Source organism: Entelurus aequoreus, linkage group LG01 (assembly GCF_033978785.1).
Source record: "Entelurus aequoreus isolate RoL-2023_Sb linkage group LG01, RoL_Eaeq_v1.1, whole genome shotgun sequence".
In the NCBI taxonomy this organism is placed as follows: domain Eukaryota; kingdom Metazoa; phylum Chordata; class Actinopteri; order Syngnathiformes; family Syngnathidae; genus Entelurus; species Entelurus aequoreus.
In genome coordinates this window covers 80,254,416-80,275,385 of record NC_084731.1, presented here as the reverse complement: position 1 = coordinate 80,275,385, position 20,970 = coordinate 80,254,416, and the positions used below count along the sequence as shown (strand labels likewise).

General features: G+C 39.2%; 1 protein-coding gene across 3 annotated transcripts in view; it reads left to right on the top strand.

The window, feature by feature from the left end:
- The window catches only part of LOC133657807 (gamma-aminobutyric acid receptor subunit gamma-3-like), a 244,370-nt gene extending 227,061 nt beyond the window's left edge, over positions 1-17,309 (top strand). The window contains exons 9-10 of one of the 3 annotated variants that reach the window (XM_062059572.1): positions 8,136-8,335; positions 14,991-17,309. In XM_062059572.1, coding sequence (XP_061915556.1) covers positions 8,136-8,335; positions 14,991-15,275 — 485 coding nt within the window. In that variant the 3' untranslated portion in view covers positions 15,276-17,309. Of the gene's footprint in view, positions 1-8,135; positions 8,336-14,990 lie in introns of those variants that run through there. The other 2 variants (XM_062059577.1, XM_062059587.1) reach the window with 2 other exon arrangements.
- The last annotated feature ends 3,661 nt before the right edge of the window (positions 17,310-20,970 follow it).

Genomic DNA, 20,970 nt, shown 5'->3' with positions numbered 1-20,970 from the left:
GCACGTATGTATGTATATATGTATGAATAATTGTGTGTATGTGAGTATTTATGTGAATTTGTATGTACAATATATTTGACTCCCAGTATGTGCCGGAGCCAGAGTAGGGGCCCCAGCCACGTAATAATAGTGATCATTATAATCACAGAAAGAAACACCACCAAAGGGTTTCCTCTGTCGTACAAAAAATGCAGACATTGTCCATGTTTTTTACAGATGGAAAGTGTTATTCCATCTTAAACATTCATTATTGTTCCAATACTTTAAGAGCTTTTTTGAACTGTTGAGAGCAATCAATAGTGCTCATTTTTGTTAGACAATAAGATGATCACATTTCAAAATCTCTGCCATGTAAATGTTGCAAATGAGAATGTGTTCTTATTTGCAGCATCATATAAATAAAGGTTAAAAAGACAAATACGTGTAACCTAGGAAGTCAGAATGCCAGTGTGTCGATAAGTATTTAAATACCACTTTACCCAGAAGGCTTAGCAGAAACCTGATGTAATGGGTATGGTATTAGTTTGCTTCAAACATGCATACAGTGTTTACAGTTTCTCATTACAATATGTCTGAAAAGGAGTAGGAAGAAGCAGAGCTTATTTAATGCTACCCCTGTTACGTATACGCATTACTGCGGTAGTTGTGACCCCAAGATGCGGAAACGGGGGACAACGGGCAGATAGAGTATGTAATGTCCAAAAAATAGAAAACTAGAGTGCAGCAGGGAGTGCACTTACAACCCAAAACTAGTGCAACATGGAAGGGCACAGGATGCAGGGAAAGGTATGCAAAGTGTGAACTAGCAACCACCCAGAATGTTCAAGCAGCAAGAGGCAGGTGAATCTGGCAAATAAACCCTCCTGATTAGTGATCAGGGACAGGTGAGTCCACAGATTGCCAAACAGGGAATAAAGTCATTGCAAGGCAACACACACAAAACAGGAAGTCAAAACTAGAATACGAGCGCTGGACCGGGACAAAAACACCAAACATCCAAAACAAGGTATGACCTGATCTGATAGGTCTCGACAATCTATTTCCATTTAATAGCGGGAAAAAAATTTTTTAGATTCCTGTGGTCAATTTGTAACACAAGCAACTAAAGTTATCGTGAATAAATACGTGTTTATAAGTTTTGATTGAGATGAATAAGATTATCTTTTTTTAAAGTTAAAAAGTTAAAGTAAAGTACCAACGATTGTCACACGCACACTAGGTGTGGTGAAATTTGTCCTCTGCATTTGACCCATCCCCTTGTTCACCCCCTGGGAGGTGAGGGGAGCAGTGAGCAGCAGCGGTGGCTGCGCCCGGGAATCGTTTTTGGTGATTTAACCCCCAATTCCAACCCTTGATGCTGAGTGACAAGCAGGGGAGGTAATGGGTCCCATTTTTTTAGTCTTTGGTATGACTCGGCCGGGGTTTGAACTCACGACCTACCGATCTCAGGGCGGACACTCTAACCACTAGGCGGCCTTATATGATAAGTTTCAATATGTTTATCAGGATTCTTCTACCTTTGTATTTTGTAAACACGTTCAGTTTCAAGAGTTTCTTAGACTTATTAGTGCATTGTTTGATTTATTTGCGTGATCCATTCCATAATTAAATTCAACATGCTGGTATGCTAACTTAAGTGTTGTACGTGCATACAAGGGTGTTAGCTATGTGACAATTGTTCTCGCGATTCCTGCTTCGTCTATGTAAGAAACCCATATAAGTTTTCATGAGCGCTGGGGTTCCCAAACTTTTTCCACCGAGGGCCGCGGACTAACAAATCAAAGAATACAGGGGCCATTTTGATACTTTTCACCTACAAAACAGGAAAACATATTTTGTTCAAAGAACTAAAAAAAAGCATTTTCCTTAGAAATGTTGTGTGAATGCTGAAATCATACAGTAATAGTTAACACGCCGGCCAGAGAGCGTCAAGTAAGAAAAAAAATGGTAAATGGGTTATACTTGTATAGCGCTTTTCTACCTTCAAGGTACTCACACACACATTCACACACTGATGGCGGGAGCTGCAATGCAAGGCCCTAACCACGACCCATCAGGAGCAAGGGTGAAGTGTCTTGCTCAAGGACACAACGGACGTGACTAGGTTGGTAGATGGGCACGGCCACTCTCCCAACTGCGCCACGTCGTCCCCAAATATGAGCAAAATTAGTTTTAAAAAAAGCTAGCATGCTAACAGTACTTTTAGTATGCTAACAATAGCATGCTTGGAGTTAGCATTAGTGAAATACCAATATATGACACCGAAGTGTATACCTGCTAAATTAGCTAAAAATCGAGCACACTAGCGTTAGCATGCTAAAATGCTAAATGTAACAAGGAACAAAATATATTACTGAGGCGTGCGCATGAAGGAAGAATTTGTTTAAAAATTCTGTTAGGGTTGGCATTAAGTACCAAATTATGACTAAGGTGTATATCTACAAAATGATCTTTAAAAAAAAAAAAAGCTAACATTTTAACGTTAGCATGCTCAAGTAACAAAAATATTTGACGCTGAGGTGTATACCTACAAAAATGGCAAAAAAATCTAGCAGGCTAATATTAGAATGCTAACAATTGTGCCGTGGGTCGTTAGAAAATTATCTACGGGCCGCACTTTGGGCACCCCTAGATCCGACGGTTGACAGAGACAAATATGATTGGCCAAAATATGTGGGGAAGTTGCGGGCATTGGACAGAGTTGCGAGGCCGCACATAATGGGCGAGAATTGGTTGGGTTTGCGCGAATTGGCAACATGACACTGAATCATGTCGGAGTGAACGCATGACCATTATTTCAAGCTTTAAGTCACCTCTGACCAGGTTAGATCAAAGCCTTTTCATTAGACTCTTTTCTAGTCTAGTTTCTCTTGTTATATTCTTATTTTACTGTTATATTTTTATTCTCATTGTTGCTTTTTATTTTTTATTTATTGTAATATTTTTCTATTTTGTTTCCATTTATACCCCCATTATTTACTTTTTTACTTTTTAAATTCGATCTCAACTCTGTACACTGCTGCTGGAATTTTAATTTTCCTGAGGGAACTCTCCAGAAGGAATCAATAAAGTACTATCTATCTATCTATCTATCTATCTATCTATCTATCTATCTATCTATCTATCTATCTATCTATCTATCTATCTATCTATCTATCTATCTATCTATCTATCTATCTATCTATCTATCTATCTATCTATCTATCTATCTATCTATCTATCTATCTATCTATCTATCTATCTATCTATCTTTACAAATGACACGATGACCAAAGGCCAAAACACAGTAGGAGGAAGATTCATTAGTTAGAGTACCAATAATTATCACACACACACACTAGGTGTGGCGAAATTATTCTCTGCATTTGACCCATCACTCTCGATCACCCCCTGGGAGGTGAGGGGAGCAGTGAGCAGCAGCCGTGGCCGCGCCCGGAAATCATTTTTGGTGATTTAACCCCCAATTCCAACCCTTGATGCTGAGTGCTAAGCAGGGAGGTAATGGGTCCAATTTTTATAGTCTTTGGTATGACTCGGCCGGGGTTTGAACTCACAACCTACCGATCTCTAACCACTGGGCCCTGTTTGTCTTGGTTTACCCGACACACGAAACGTGACGAATTAGGGGGTGCACTATCCACTAACCCGCCCCTCTTCATCTCACGCGAGATCCACCCAGGAATCCCTTCCCTGTAGAAAATGTTTTACATGTAAATGTGAAATAAACGTTGGCCCGTTGAAACATTGGTTACGCCACACCTGCACGGAGTTGGCATTCATCTTTGCTGTGATCACAGCATCAAGCTCCATGTGTGTTCTGGCATATGAGCCGCAGCGTTTGTTACGCCACAGGTTCTCAATAGTCCGTGCAGAAAAGGCATCGCCACGGTTGCCATGGCACCACGCACAGACGTTACCCAAGGAGTGAATAAAAGGGTGAAAACAAGATTAGTGGCCCTAATTTGACGGAGAGAAGCCACTGTGCGCGCTGGACCACGCACCTCGCATGTGCAGAGTCGAGGAAGCAGACGAGAGCGGGTCTTGTACCTTAAGTGTAGCCAGTGAGGACGTGCAAGACGAGCACTAGACCGGAGTAGGTCGCTTGAAATAGACTCGTCTCTATGGAAACGGCGGGCGAAAACGGCGCCATGAACGACAAGAGGATGAAAGAGGCTGAGGGAAGGAGAAGAAGGGCAAGGATCAGACGTGGCAGGAAGAGCCGTAGAATGTTCCGCCTGTGTCTCCGTCTCACCCTCAGCCCTCTTCTTAACTTGGCTCCATTCAGTTAACGCCACATTGTTTTTAACAATGGCTTCTGATGAGCCAGGTCGAATTCCCAATCAGGTCCAATCTGCCCTTGCAACGTTTATGTCGACAGGACATCACTGATGTTTTCAAGTTGGACTGGACTCTCACTATTATGTTAGATCCCCTATGGACTGGACTTTCACAATATTATGCTAGACCAGGGGTAGGGAACCTATGGCTCTAGAGCTAGATGTGGCTATTTTGATGACTGCATCTGGCTCTCAGATAAATCTTAGCTGACATTGCTTAACACGATAAGTAATGAATAATTCAGCTGGTAATCACAGTGTTAAAAATAACGTTCAAAATATAAAACATTCTCATGCATTTTAATCCATCCATCCGTTTTCTATCGCACCTGTTCAAGTAGTCGCATTAATGGTATTATTATTTATTATTGGTTAGCTTCAGAATAACGATGTTATTAAAAAGAATATGAGACTTTATATACTCTAAAAATGTTGGTCTGACTTAAAAATGCAAGCATCTAGTTGTATTCAGTAATAAAAAATATTATATGGCTCTCACGGAAATACATTTTAAAATATTTGGCTTTCATGGCTCTCTCAGCCAAAAAGGTTCCCGACCCCTGTGCTAGACCCACTCGACGTCCATTGCATCTGGTCTCCCCTAGAGGGGGCGGGGGTCACCCACATCTGCGGTCCTCTCCAAGGTTTCTCATAGTCATTCACATTGACATCCCACTGGGTTGTGAGTTTTTCCTTGCCCGTATGTGGGCTCTGAACCGAGGATGTCGTTGTGGCTTGTGCAGCCCTTTGAGACACTTGTGATTTAGGGCTAAATAAACAAACATTGATTGATTGATTGATTGATTGAAGTTGAACATTTTTTGAAGAAACCCTGCAAATATTTCCTGACAGCTGGACAAGTGCGATACGGAGCGATTTGACCGCCATGTTTCGTAAGTGCTGTGATTGACGGGTGTTCCGATCAGCGTTTCAGGCCGCCGATTCCCATACGGATCTTCCATGTGTGAGATCGGCCGATACCGGCATCAATCACATTTATTTTGCAACGCGACAATCGCGAAAATTTTCCCCGAACTCAACCAATTCCTGCAAATTATGCAGCAATGCTTTCAACTTCTCAGTACATTCCGACCAATTAACGTAAATTTCGGCAATTAAATTTGTCTCTGAGCGGCACGCAAACACGCATGTCAACTGTCAAATTGATTAATTACATTTCCTGTTAATACCGTATTTTTCGGACTATAAGTCGCAGTTTTTTTCCTAGTTTGACCAGGGGTGCGACTTATACTCAGGAGCGACTTATGTGTGAAATTATTAACACATTACCGTAAAATATAATAATAATAATAATAATAATAATAATAATATTTAGCTCATTCTAGACGTACAAGATGTCATGGGATTTAGCGATTAGGAGTGACCGATTGTTTGGTAAACGTATAGCATGTTCTATATGTTATAGTTATTTGAATGACTCTTACCATAATATGTTACCTTAACATACCAGGCACGTTCTCAGTTGGTTATTTATGCGTCATATAACATACACTTATTCAGCCTGTTGTTCACTATTCTTTATTTATTTTAAATTGCCTTTCAAATGTTTATTCTTGGTGTTGGGTTTTATCAAATACATTTCCCCCAAAAAATGCGACTTATACTCCAGTGCGACTTATATATGTTTTTTTCCTTCTTTATTATGCATTTTCGGCCGGTGCGACTTATACTCCGGAGCGACTTATACTCCGAAAAATACGGTACATTTCGGCAATTAAATTTGTCTCTGAGCACGCATGTCAACTGTCAAATTAATTAATTAAATTTCCTGTTAACTGCTTTATTTTCTTCAATCTCCACTTCTTAAACTTTACTAAGCACTTCTTTCTTGGTGTTTCGAGCTACAAGTAGTTTAGTGGCTGGCTTAGCTATTAGCATGCTTGGTGTGTTACATGTTTAGCCTCGTACTCCAGTGACAATGTTACATATGATACCATGTGTTGCAATAGAGGTGATTATTAACAACTTAGGGGAGCGCCTCCACACTGTGTGTACAGAACCCAAAACCAGTGATTTTGGCACATTGTGTAAATCTTAAATAAAAACGGGATACGATGATTCGAAAATCCTTTTCAACTTATATTCAATTGAATAGACTGCATAGACAAGATATTTAATGTTCGAACTGAGAAACATATTGCAAAAAAGTTGGAGCAGGGGCATTTTTACCACTGTGTTTCATGGCCTTTCCTTTTAACAACACTCAGTAAACGTTTGGGAACTGAGGAGATCAATTTTTGAAGCTTTTCAGGTGGAATTCTTTCCCATTCTTGCTTGATGTACAACAGTCCGGGGGTCTCCGTTGTGGTATTTTAGGCTTCATAATGCACCACATATTTTCAATGGGAGACAGGTCTGGACTACAGGCAGGCCAGTCTAGTACCCGCACTCTTTTACTATGAAACCACGCTGTTGTAACACGTGCAGAATGTGGCTTGGCATTGTCTTGCTGAAATAAGCAGGGGCGTCCATGATAATGTTGCTTGGATGGCAACATATGTTGCTCCAAAACCTGTATGTACGTTTCAGCATTAATGGTGCCTTCACAGATGTGTAAGTTACCCATGCCTTGGGCACTAATACACCCCCATACCATCACAGATGCTGGCTTTTCAACCTTGCGCCTATAACATTCTTTTCCTCTTTGGTCCGGAGGACACGACGTCCACAGTTTCCAAAAACAATTTGAAATGTGGACTCGTCAGACCACAGAACACTTTTCCACTTTGCATCAGTCCATCTTAGATGACCTCAGGTCCAGCGAAGCCGGCTGTGTTTCTGGGTGTTGTTGTGAAATGGTTTTCGCTTTGCATAGTAGAGTTTTAACTTGCACTTACAGATGTAGCGACAAACTGTAGTTACGGACAGTGGTTTTCTGAAGTGTTCCTGATATCCTTTACACACTGATGTCGCTCTATGATGCAGTACCGCCTGAAGGTTCGAAAGTCACGGGCTTGCCGCTTACGTGCAGTGATTTCTCCAGATTTTCAGAACCTTTTGATTATATTACAGACCTTAAATGGTGAAATCCCTAAATTCCTTGCAATAGCTCGTTGAGAAACGTTGTTCTTAAACTGTTCGACAATTTGCTCACGCATTTGTTCACAAAGTGGTGACCCTCGCCCCATCCTTGTTTGTGAATGACTGAGCATTTCATGGAAGCTGTTTTTATACCCAATCATGGCACCCGCCTGTTCCCAATTAGCCTGTTCACCTGTGGGATGTTCCAAATAAGTGTTTGATGAGCATTCCTTGACTTTCTCAGGCTTTTTTGCCACTTGTGCCAGCTTTTTTTTTATCATATTGCAGGCATCAAATTCCAAATGAGCAAATATTTGCAAAAAATAACAAAAGTTTACCAGTTCGAACATTAAATATCTTGTCTTTGCAGTCTATTTAATTGAATATAGGTTGAAAAGGATTTGCAAATCATTGTATTATGTTTTTATTTACCATTTACACAACGTGCCAACTTCACTGGTTTTGGGGTTTGTAGATATACATGATTATCTGCTAGCTTGTCAGCCGGGGGACTAAAAGTAAAAAGTCTCAGCCACAGGGGATCAGCGTTTGTCATGTGGCGGTCACATACTCTTTCATGAAAATCGTCCGATACTTCTTGGTGGGCGATCGATCGACACATCCCTACTTTCAAGACTCAATCTATGAATGTACAACTGTTTGTTTATTTGGTTGACGATTGACCGAAGAATAATAAACTACTAAAGTGCTCTACGAGTATTTGTTGACAATCTGCTATTCATGCTACCTTCCCAGGCATCACCACCGTGCTGACCATGACCACACTGAGCACAGTGGCCCGGAACTCTTTGCCCAGAGTCTCCTATGTGACGGCGATGGACCTGTTTGTAACGGTCTGCTTCCTGTTTGTCTTCGCCGCCATGATCGAGTACGCCATGATCAACTACTGCTCCCATACCATACGCAGAGCCCCGTCATCTAAGATCCAAAAAATGGTAAGGACCCTTCCGTCTCCTCCGTCATCATTCGACACAGTACGGCCAAACTGCCTTTCACAATATGCACTTTTAATGAAAACAAAGAAAGTCATTAGCGTTATTTTATTTTTTTTATCGTGCTCTGTTTGTGTTGTGGTGTGGTTTCTCGTTTCTCTTGTGTTATCTTTTAACCTGCCCATTGTACAGCACTTTAGCTACCCCTGTGGTAATGTGCTTTATAAATAAAGTTGATTTAATTTGATCTAGCGCAAAACATTGTGACCTCGCTGCCTCTGATGGGTCTTGAAACCAAGATGTCTGATCAAAAGACCACCAGCATCTCTGCTTAGTGCTCATTGATGGCATCTCTTGTATATTAAGGGCACCATGTTTTCCAAGGTGCATGCCGTTATCCTTATGAGCCCAATTGCGCCGCTTAAGAATCTTCGCTGACTTCAACCAAAGAGCGCTCCAAGCCTTGCGTGGGTGTTCTCAAGGCTGCCCCTGTCACCAGTGCCTCGATGGCAGCAGTGGATGATGGAGGTGTCGGGTCTTAAGGCTACTAAAGACTTTGGTTGTCAACATAACAATTCTTACAGAAGCTAAGCAAGACCAACACCTTTAATAAACCTGTTACCTTGCTTTGTCTCCGTTGAGATGTTTGTTTGTGTGTTGATGGTGGGAGCCTCTGACATCATCGCCTCCCACCCCATGATACAATCTGGTGATATTGTTCTACTCCGCTCAAGGACAAGCCATGAGTCACTTGTTGTCTTCAGGTTCCTAGTTTTCGGCCATGTCCACACGAACACAGGTACTTAATAAACGCATACTTAGCTCTGCATTTAGGCCTCTTGTCCACACGCAGACGCATACTTTTGTCTTTGAAAACGCAGACTTTTGCAAACGCCGGCCAAAGTGTAGGTATCCAAAACTCTCCGCTTAGCGCAGGGGTGTCCAAACTTTTTCCACTGAGGGCCGCACACTGAAAAATCAAAGCAAGCAGGGGCCATTTTGATATTTTTTATTTCAAAAACCAATACAATGTATGTATAAAAAAATATACATTTAGGCCTCCACTCAAGTTTGATCCCGGGGACCACAAAGGGTTTTGGTCAAAAAAAAATATTAAAAATGTGTCATTATTCAGTAATATAATTTTTATTATTATTCAAGTTTTAAATCTCTAGATCAACATTAGGTCTATCTGTCAATATAACGTTTTTAAAGATTTAAGTTGTATGCTCTTTTTGTCAAAGAAAACCTTTTTTTTTTATGGAAAAAACAAAATATGCAATATTTTCACCCAATAAAATTTTTCAGTAGAATATTTGAGATTATATAATAATTGGAGCCTTAGAAATGTCAATTACACCATTGATTTTAATTAATTATTATTTTTTGAGCAATGGCACTTAAAAAATTATTGTGGATCCAAAAGGGTCCCACTCATTAAAGTATTAAAAAATAAATTATACACTTGTTTTACTGTTTACTTTTAACACAATAATCTCAAGATCAACTTCAGATCCGTCCATCAATTATAAGTTCTATTGTTGTTTATGTTTTTTGTTTGTTCGTTTTAGGCCCTTCTTTAAAATAAAACAGCTCAGTTTTTTGTATGGCAAACACAAAATATGCAACATTTTCCCCCCAAAATATCTCAAAGTGGAATATTTAATGTCACATAATTGGATCCTTTAATAGGTCAATAATTCATAATGACATTGATTTTGATTCATTATTATTTTTTAAAGAAAGAAAAAGCCTGCATGGCAGCTTTGTGTTATTAAGAGTAAACATTGCAACATTTTCTTGTTACATTTCACCTGTTTGCTCTTTTATACCACTTTTTATGTTTTTAATTTTTTTTCAATCGTATTTTTAAAATGTGCCTTGGGGCCTTTAAAAAATGACCTGCGGGCCGCACTTTGGACACCACTGGCTTAGCGCATGCGTGTACACGGCACAAACGGAGACTTGTGATGACGTCACGGTTGTGCGCTGTCATCTCCACGCTCAACAACACTGCCTTGCTGCCTTTAAACACACTATAAGAGGACTTCATGTATGTATGTTTGAACGTAAACATGCTGTTATTTTCACTCAACATTAATACAAAAGACACATCAAAATGGGCTTTGTGACACTCCCGCCAGTGGTAATGACAGTCAGCTGTTTTGGTTATGATCGCTGTCGAACCTCCACCTGATGGAACAACTTTGACTAGCGAGACTTTTTGCTTTGTGTCATAAGAAAGGTGCAATATTATCTTATGTTTTTAGTCCTTGTATAGTCATTTGTCACACACACACTAGGTGTGGTGAAATTACCCTCTGCATTTGACCCATCCTCTTGTTCCACCCCCTGGGAGGTGAGGGGAGCAGTGAGCAGCAGCGATGGCCGCGCTCGGGAATCATCTAACGACAAATCATGAAGTTAACTTACGTGTGTTGCTTCCATTTTTGTAGATGGAGCCGTGTAAAAAGTGAGCAAGCAACTACAAAAAAACATAATGTTGTGTCCTCCTTGTAGTGTGTACTGATGTTAAAGACAATATACGCTTCATTACACATATCACTATATCCATGATTAAATGCTTTATAATTCCCTTAAACATGCAAAATGGTTTCCTTGGCTCGTTAGTGCGTGCTGATTTTAGAAATAATGTACACTTCATTGCACATGTAATACATCACCATGTTGCTGAACATGTTTTAATTCTATGAGTGTTGGGTTTCAGCAGCACAGGTGTGCATTCGCTCTTTAACAATGTTCCCAGGATTCTGTGTACCTGCAGGCTGGTTTTAAAGGCCTACTGAAATGATTTTTTTTTATTTAAACGGGGATAGCAGATCTATTCTATGTGTCATACTTGATCATTTCGCGATATTGCCATATTTTTGCTGAAAGGATTTAGTATAGAACAACGACGATAAAGATTGCAACTTTTGGTATCTGATAAAAAAAAAAGGCTTGCCCCTACCGGAAGTAGCGTGACGTAGTCAGTTGAACATATACGCAAAGTTCCCTATTGTTTACAATGATGGCCGCATGAAGTGAGAGAGATTCGGACCGAGAAAGCGACAATTTCCCCATTAATTCGAGCGAGGATGAAAGATTTGTGGATGAGTAAAGTGCAAGTGAAGGACTAGTGGGGAGTTGAAGCTATTCAGATAGGGAAGATGCTGTGAGAGCCGGGGGTGACCTGATATTCAGCTGGGAATGACTACAACAGTAAATAAACACAAGACATATATATACTCTATTAGCCACAACACAACCAGGCTTATATTTAACATGCCACAAATTAATCCTGCATAAAAACACCTGCGTGTTTGTTATGCTAGCTCCTAGCTCCTCTGCTAGCTCCTAGCTCCATAGAACACGCCAATACAATTCAAACACCTGATCAACACACACAATCACTCAGCCCAAAAGACCGTTCACCTAACCCAAGGTTCATAAAGCTTATATATTTTTTTAAAGTTACGTACGTGACGCGCACGTACGGTACGGTACGTGTTATGCTAGCTCCTATGCTAGCTCCTAGCTCCATAGAACACGCCAATACAATTCAAACACCTGATCAACACACACAATCACTCAGCCCAAAAGACCGTTCACCTAACCCAAGGTTCATAAAGCTTATATATTTTTAAAAAGTTACGTACATACGCAAAAAAAAGTTGCGCACATACGGTCAAGCGATCAAATGTTTAGAAGCCAAAGCTGCATACTCACGGTAGCACGTCTGCGTCTTTGTCATCCAAATCAAAGTAATCCTGGTAAGAGTCTGTGTTGTCCCAGTTCTCTACAGGCGTCTGTGTATCGAAGTCAAAAGTCCTCCTGGTTAGAGTCTCTGTTATCCGAGTTCTTCCATCTTGACTGCATCTTTCGGGAATGTAAACAAAGAAGCGCCGGCTTTGTACTGTTGTGGCTGACTACGTTCGAAAAATACGTCCATTTCGCACCGACAACTTTCTTCTTTGCTTGCTCAGCTTCCTTCTTCATAATGCAATGAACATGATTGCAACAGATTCACGAACACAGATGTCCAGAATACTGTGGAATTATGAAATGAAAACAGAGCTTTTTCGTATTGGCTTCAATGTGGAAGGCATACCCGTGTTCGCCGGTCTACGTCACGCGCATACGTCATCCTCAGAGGCGTTTCGAACCGGAAGTTTAGCGGCAAATTTAAAATGTCACTTTATAAGTTAACCCGGCCGTATTGGCATGTGTTATAATGTTAAGATTTCATCATTGATATATAAACTATCAGACTGCGTGGTCGGTAGTAGTGGGTTTCAGTAGGCCTTTAAAGATAATGTACATGTCATTGTACATCTAAAGTCGATCAAAATAAACACAATGACGCCACCAAGTCAGATATTGCTGCTTTTTCCAGGCTTCTGATTGGACAAAGTGTATGTAGTTTCTATGTGTTTGTGTGTAGACATAAGACCGTTTTGAAACTACACTTGTGTGGATGGAGAGCGTTTTAACCCCAAATATGTGTTTTTGAAACTCTGTGTTCGTGTGGACATGGCCTTAATGTCTAACAAAAAAACAATCACAGTCGCCCAAGGGCAAGATGTGGCGATGACATCACGTGCGGCCTCGTCGCACTTACACAGCATTCAGTTAGATAACCGTGAAACCTCTGAGGTCCAACGCGATCCTTTCACTCGGTGACCTTCAGTTTGTTCAAATCTATAAATAATATTTTCCATAGAAAATCCCGGATATACAGTACAGGCCAAAGGTTTGGACACACCTTCTCCTCATTCAATGTGTTTTATTTACTTTCATTACTATTTACATTGTAGATTGTCACTGAAGGCATGAAAACTATGAATGAACACATGTGGAGTTATGTACTTAAAGGCCTACTGAAAGCCACTACTACCGACCACGCAGTCTGATAGTTTATATATCAATGATGAAATCTTAACATTGCAACACATGCCAATACGGCCGGGTTAACTTATAAAGTGCAATTTCAAATTTCCCGCTAAACTTCCGGTTGAAAACGTCTATGTATGATGACGTATGCGCGTGACGTCACTAGTTAAACGGAAGTATTCAGACACCATTGAATCCAATACAAAAAAGCTCTGTTTTCATCTCAAAATTCCACAGTATTCTGGACATCTGTGTTGGTGAATCTTTTGCAATTTGTTTAATGAACAATGAAGACTGCAAAGAAGAAAGTTGTAGGTGGGATCGGTGTATTAGCGGCTGGCTGTAGCAACACAACCAGGAGGACTTTGACTTGGATAGCAGACGCGCTAGCCGACGCTAGCCGCCGACCGCACGGATGATCGGGTGAAGTCCTTCGTCCTTCCGTCGATCGCTGGAACGCAGGTGAGCACGGGTGTTGATGAGCAGATGAGGGCTGGCTGGCGTAGGTGGATAGCTAATGTTTTTATCATAGCTCTGTGAGGTCCCGTTGCTAAGTTAGCTTCAATGGCGTCGTTAGCAACAGCATTGTTAAGCTTCGCCAAGCGGGAAATTATTAACCGTGTAGTTACATGTCCATGGTTTAATAGTATTGTTGATCTTCTGTCTATCCTTCCAGTCAGGGGTTTATTTATTTTGTTTCTATCTGCAGTTAAGACCGATGCTATCACGTTAGCTCCGTAGCTAAAGTGTTTCGCCGATGTATTGTCGTGGAGATAAAAGTCACTGTGAATGTCCATTTCGCGTTCTCGACTCTCATTTTCAAGAGGATATAGTATCCGAGGTGGTTTAAAATACAAATCAGTGATCCACAATAGAAAAAGGAGAGAGTGTGGAATCCAATGAGCCCTTGTACCTAAGTTACGGTCAGAGCGAAAAAAGATACGTTCTGCACTGCACGCTAGTCCTTCACTTACACGTTCCTCATCCACAAATCTTTCATCCTCGCTCAAATTAATGGGGTAATCGTTGCTTTCTCGGTCCGAATCTCTCTCGCTTCTGGTGTAAACAATAGGAAAATGTGAGCAGCCCTTCCTCCGGTGTCGTCACACTACTTCCGGTAGGGGCAAGGCTTTTTTTATCAGAGACCAAAAGTTGCGAACTTTATCGTCGTTGTTCTATACTAAATCCTTTCAGCAAAAATATGGCAATATCACGAAATGATCAAGTATGACACATAGAATGGATCTGCTATCCGCGTTTAAATAAAAAAAATTCATTTCAGTAGGCCTTTAAGCTCACGATGCAGTAAGTTGAATGATGCAGACACGTTTGTTACTGGATACTTTCTAATAGTTTCTGCCCTGGAGACTTTGTTTGTGTGAGTAATATGCAATTATATCATTTAATACTTGTTTATATTGACAAATGTGTAGTTTTAGACTGCAATATTGTTCAATTAGGGACACTTAATATACTGTATATGTCTGGATTGTGTGCTCTTGTGTGCTTAGCTGTTGTGTAGCTGCTCGTTCCTGGTAGCCTATAGTCTACCATGTTTACCATTCGTAAATGAGTTGACTAAAATTGAAGGATTTGTGTGCTTATTGACGGTCCGACTTTGCCGGAGTAAACAGGACTGCTTGTATTGGAGATTTTACTAACAAGCACATGTCCAGTAACTGTGATTATGAATGACCGATATCGTAGTAGGTATTATTATCTTAGTGCTTAAGTAGGTTAACTTGTCTGTGTCTCCCACTTTTAGGCATATTCCTCCTTCAGTACGAGTCGCCCACCACATCGGCCAATGATGCCTAGAGGCAACGCTCTTTTCTGGCAGGACTACGACGACGACTGCCTGGACCAGTGCCTGGACGGCAAAGATTGCAAGAGCTTCTTCTGCTGCTACGAGGAATGTAAAGAAGGCGGCTGGAAGAAAGGGCGCGTCCACGTCAACATCAGCGAACTGGATTCCTACTCACGGGTTTTCTTCCCGACGTCTTTCTTGCTCTTCAACATTGTCTACTGGGTCAGCTACCTCTACCTCTAGACGGACTCTGGGGAGGAGAACTGGAGCCTTTGGACTGGTCACTCTGCCTACGGCGTGGAAGACGGGCCGTGGCGGGGAGACGAGATGGACGTGAACGAGAATGGAGCGGCCCTGTTCGTGGCTATGAGCAGCCCACCGACACCTGAGTGGCACTGCAGTATTTCAGTCCGCGAGGCGACAGAGCACCCATAGTGCCTTCTTTAGAAAGGGTGCAAAAGGCCAGCGTAGCGTCGTTATTTTTATTAGCGCATCCATCACTCGCCGCATGCTGAGCTGTTTTATCACCAGGCTGGGAGATATTTAAAAGTTCACCATTCATCCCGTAGCACTTTAGAAATAGTGCCAATAATACTCCAATCCGAGCAGAAGAACTAGTTTTGCTACGGAAAGTAGCCAAACTTGCTATTTTTATTATTGGTAGTTGTAAGAGTTTCCATGCAGTTCCTTAAAAAAGGAGATTTGTGTTCTTTGGCCCCCTGGTGAAATATGTAAGGGATTTCTGATGAACTGCCATTTGTGGGCCGCCCTCTCTCGTCTGTAAAACACTTTCTACAGTTTGTGGTCCCAAGTAGGCCCGTGAACGGTGTTGGTAAAATGGATGGCATGAATGGCTGTGGATGGTTTTGGCCCTCACTCGGCCACTGCGATGTAAAAATTGATGCCCCGTATGGAGACATGTGGAGCTTAACTTTACCGTTCTGTTGTGTTTTTGCAGTTATTTGGCATTGTAGAACACACACTAGACTACCCTAAGGCCCTCCTCCCATGTGCTTAAGTGAAAAACGTGTCCCCTTCTTTAGTGCGCACCTTTGTTCCTAAGGTGGAGTGACCTTTAAATGTGGGTGTTTCCAGTCAAATCTGTCCTTCCGCGTATTCTCCCATTGAATCAAGTATTTTTGTTCCTCCGCGTTTCTGAGGATGCAAATAGTCCAGCTAGGGCTGGGTGATATGGTTAAACTCTATCACGATATAGGTGTTTTATATAAAACGATATCAATAATTATTGATAATTTTTTTAGGACCTATTGAAAATGAGGACCAGGAGAAAAAAATATGAAATGTTTTCCTCTGGCTATAATCCCCTCAGCTATCAAGGCAGAAAATAAAGGAAATGTCAACAATAGCACGAAAACAATGTAAACCAAATTCTAAAATCACATTGAACACTTAATAACCTCTTAAAATGATGGTGGTGTGGAGCGTCATTTACAGACCACATTGGTCTGACTACGGTCTGTTTTTAAAAAACTGGCACACTGTTGAGGTGACTTTTCCCGTTTTATCCCCAATTTCTTCATTTTTACCTTCTCTTCTCACTCCATAAAGAGAATCAACCGCGAGACAACGGCGCAACATCTTGATAGTTAATACTGTTACCCGATTGGCTGTTAGCGTGTCACTCTCACTGATCAGTGATCACTTCCTGCGTTGCTCGGTTACCGGGGAGCGAGTGCCTTTGTTCATGCAACCAAACTTGCTTCGCAACTCTCGGTTTCTTTTGACAAAGGAGGGGAAAAATAAAAAAAAAAACGTTTTGTTGAAAGCATTTTTTATTGATATCTGTTGCGTGTGCAACCCGATATATCTTGATATCGTTTTATCGTCCAGTGCCCCAAGAAGGTGAAACATTGTATTGCACTTAAATTTGGAAGCAGTGGACATGACATGTAATAAAATAATAGAAGGAACTTCGCTTCAATTGAGACACCTGGAAACATCCAATGCGATAAATATAATCAAAATGCGCATTATTGTCTCTTCTGTTTGTGCGGAAGACTAACAGACATTCAATATACACTAAGGCTGCAGCTAACGATTATTTTTCTATCGATTAATCTATAGATTTTTTTTTTCGATTAATCGGTTAATCTATAGATTTTTTTTTTCGATTAATCTATAGATTATTTTTCCTTCTAGCGATTATTTTTTTATTCAAAATGAAGATGAAAAAATAAATGTAGGCCCGTTTTTTCAAAAGGCATGGCTTTTATTTACAAAAAAAAGAAGTATGGCCACTCAGTCAGCATTGACAACAACATGACTAAATATTCTGTAACAATGTAAACATTTAAAACTTTTAACATTTAACAAAATTAAAAGTAGCTTATTTGCTTTTTAATGTGCAAATATAAAAGTCAACATCCAGTGCAAATCTTAATATTCTGCAATAGTATAAGCATTTCAAAAGTAAAAGTATTGCTTATTTTGCTTTAAAATGTGCAAAAATAAACATAAACATCCAATACAAAAAAGTGCAAAACGAAATATTCTGTAACAACAGTGTAAACATTTCAACAAAAGTGAAAGTATTGCAAAAAAGTGCCAATCTAAATATTCTGAAGCACTGTAAACATTAAGTATTGCTTTTAAAATGTGCAAAATAAACATCCAGTCCAACACAGTACACAATAACCAATTCTACTCATTCCAGTGAGTGACTAACAGTTGTAATGAAGAAAGGTTAGCATGTGTACATGCTCTGGTTCTTTTCTTGTTTACAATATTCCCAGCAGCTGAAAATAGGCGCTCAGAAGGGGTCGATGTGGCTGGAACTGAGAGGTAATTAGCCTTCACCTCAAGCCAGGATTGCGAGTGAGCTGAGCTGCAGTTTAAGTTTCTGGAAGGTCAACGGGCTCATAGTGATGTTACTAGTAGTTGACTGGGAGGTGTTTATTATCATTTGGGGAGAGTCCGCTGCCTGATGCTCACCTGCTAAACACCTATCTGCTCCACGCTGAAGCGCTGACTACATGCGCTCTGAATACACACTGCTGATTGGCTGATAATGCTTCGTGTGTACCAATCAGATGGTTGTGTGGGTGGGACAATGCTGCGTGCTGAGACAGAGGCAGAGGAGCGAAGCAGCTTGTTAAGACTTTAGCAGCTAAAGTTAGCTTTAGCTTAGAAACTCGTTCGGTACACCCCCGTACCGAACCGAAAGCCCCGTACCGAAACGGTTCAATACAAAACACGTACCTTTACACCCCTAGCAGATACAAATGACACATTCATGTTTTTGTGTAATGATGACAACGTATGCTCGCGCGGACGATTGACTAGTTGATGGTTTTCTTTTCAAATGTTCGTTCATAGCCGTTGTGCTGCTATGATAGGCCATTTCCGCTCGACACAGTGTGCATACAACAACATTATTAGGCCGTTTATTGAAATACTCCCACACCTTTGACCACTTTTGGCATGCTTTTCCCCCCTCGCTCGCATCGTCTGCTTTGATCGTCTGCTTTGCGCTTCGCCATGACGGTAGTGTGACGTAAATATGCGACGCGTCGACGCACAAAAACGGCGTCGACGTATTTACGTAACCGATGACGTCGACTACGTCGACGCGTCGTTTCAGCCTTAATATATACAATGATTTCCTCTGGACAGTGAGGCCTTCATTGAACCACAGTGTGTGACTAATACAAACTATATATATATATATATATATATATATATATATATATATATATATATATATATATATATATATATATATATATATATATATATATATACAGTATATACACACAGTGTATATATATATATATTATATATATAATATACATATAAATATGTTATATACATATATTATACATAATATATATTATATATATATATAATATATATTATAATATATAATATATTTTGTATACATATATATATAATATATATGTATATATACATATATATAATATATACATAATATAATATATATATATTAATTATATATTATATATAATATATATATTAATTATATATATTATATATTATAAATAATACATATATAATATATAATATCATATATAAATTGCATATATAATATATATTTACAATATATTATATATATATTATATAATATATATCTATTATATATATATATATATCTATTATATAATATATTTATATAATTATATAATATATTTTAATATATATATATCAATGTATATATAATATATATTTTAATATATATTATATATATATCAATGTATATATAATATGTATTATATATATATATATATAAGTTATATTATATATATACACATTATATATATATATATATATATATATATGTATAATATAATATAATATTGTGTATATATATATAATATAATATTGTGTGTGTATATATATATATATATATATATATATATATATATATATATATATATATATATATATATATATATATATATATATATATATATATAATATAATATTGTTTATATATATATATAAAACACATCCATTGTATTTTCCTGACTATAGAGCGCACCAGTATAGTATATAAGCCAAACCCACAAAATGTTTAGAAGAAAAAAATATTTCTCTATATATTAGCTGCACAGGACTATAAACCGCAAATATATACGTTGCGAAATTAGTTATTTACACAGAAATATTTTGTAAATGTTTATCTACATACCTTATTTGTTTCCAAAGAGTGCCTGTAACACGGCAGTAAAACGACTGATCAAACAAAACAGAAGTCATCGTCATGGACCCACTAGCTGCGGAAGCTAACTCCCAATCAGCTAAACAGACTCATCAACTCCACAATGACGTTTTGGTGAGTTTACTTAAGAATTTCTGAAACAATACAAAAATAATGCCAAATATGCATGAAAACACTCCTACAGACATCACACATTTACAGTTATATTGTATAACTGATAATGAAGAATCCAAATGAATAGAAACGTTCTGGACGATTAAAAGATAGAATGGAACTTCTACTTCCGGTTCAAAGCTTTAAACAGCAAGAAACACCATAGACATTCTCTCAGCAGCACCTGCAGTGAGCGAACTAGGTGTCTTTGCATGTGTTTAATGGAAACTATTTACTTTATCACCGTCAGCGAAGAAAAAATCCATAAATTAGCGGCAGGGTTTAAGGCGTAGGGCAAAAGCAAAGGCTTACTGTATTTACTGTATATCAAAGGATTTGATTGATTTATCAGTTAATTTATTATTGACTCCTCCAGCAACCACACGCACATCAAAACACAAACTCTTAGGTCTATCCTTAGAGTGCCTCACAAACATTAAATCAGGGTGGCTAAAAAAAAAAGTGAAATAGAATTTATTCTATGGATGATTATTCACATCCAGCCAGGAAGAAGACGTTTTTGAAGCGTGCATACATCACCATGGCGACACATTATCTACCTGCTTAATACAGCCTTTTTTTTTAATTTAAAGTGTTATCTTTTCTATGGATTTCAATAACATTCACAAGAGTAAGTAAAATATTTTTTACACAGCCAATGATGGCAACCTCATAAGTATTGAGTCTGCCTTCATTCAAGACTTAAACACTTGGGCCTAAATTACACGGGGTGAGGTGTACACAGGATGGATGGGAGAATACACATAAAAGAATCTGCAAGCGCGTGGGAAAAAAAATGGAGATTAGGGGCCCCTAGTGTGTTGAATTAATGTTTCCTTCATCATACATGTGGAATGTATGTAACGAGTTCAGTTTGTGAGCTTAAGGTGAATCTATGGTGCCTCAGCACAGGTTTATGTCCAGAGGTATTTAGTCTGTAAGACTTTTCAATGCTGATGTTTGTCTTTTGGCCCACAAACTCTCCCTCACCTTTGATATTTCTACACTTTATAAGTGTCTCAGTCCATCCAGATACTCCACTAAAAACAATCACTATTTTCTACGTGAGTTTTAAACCCGATCAGT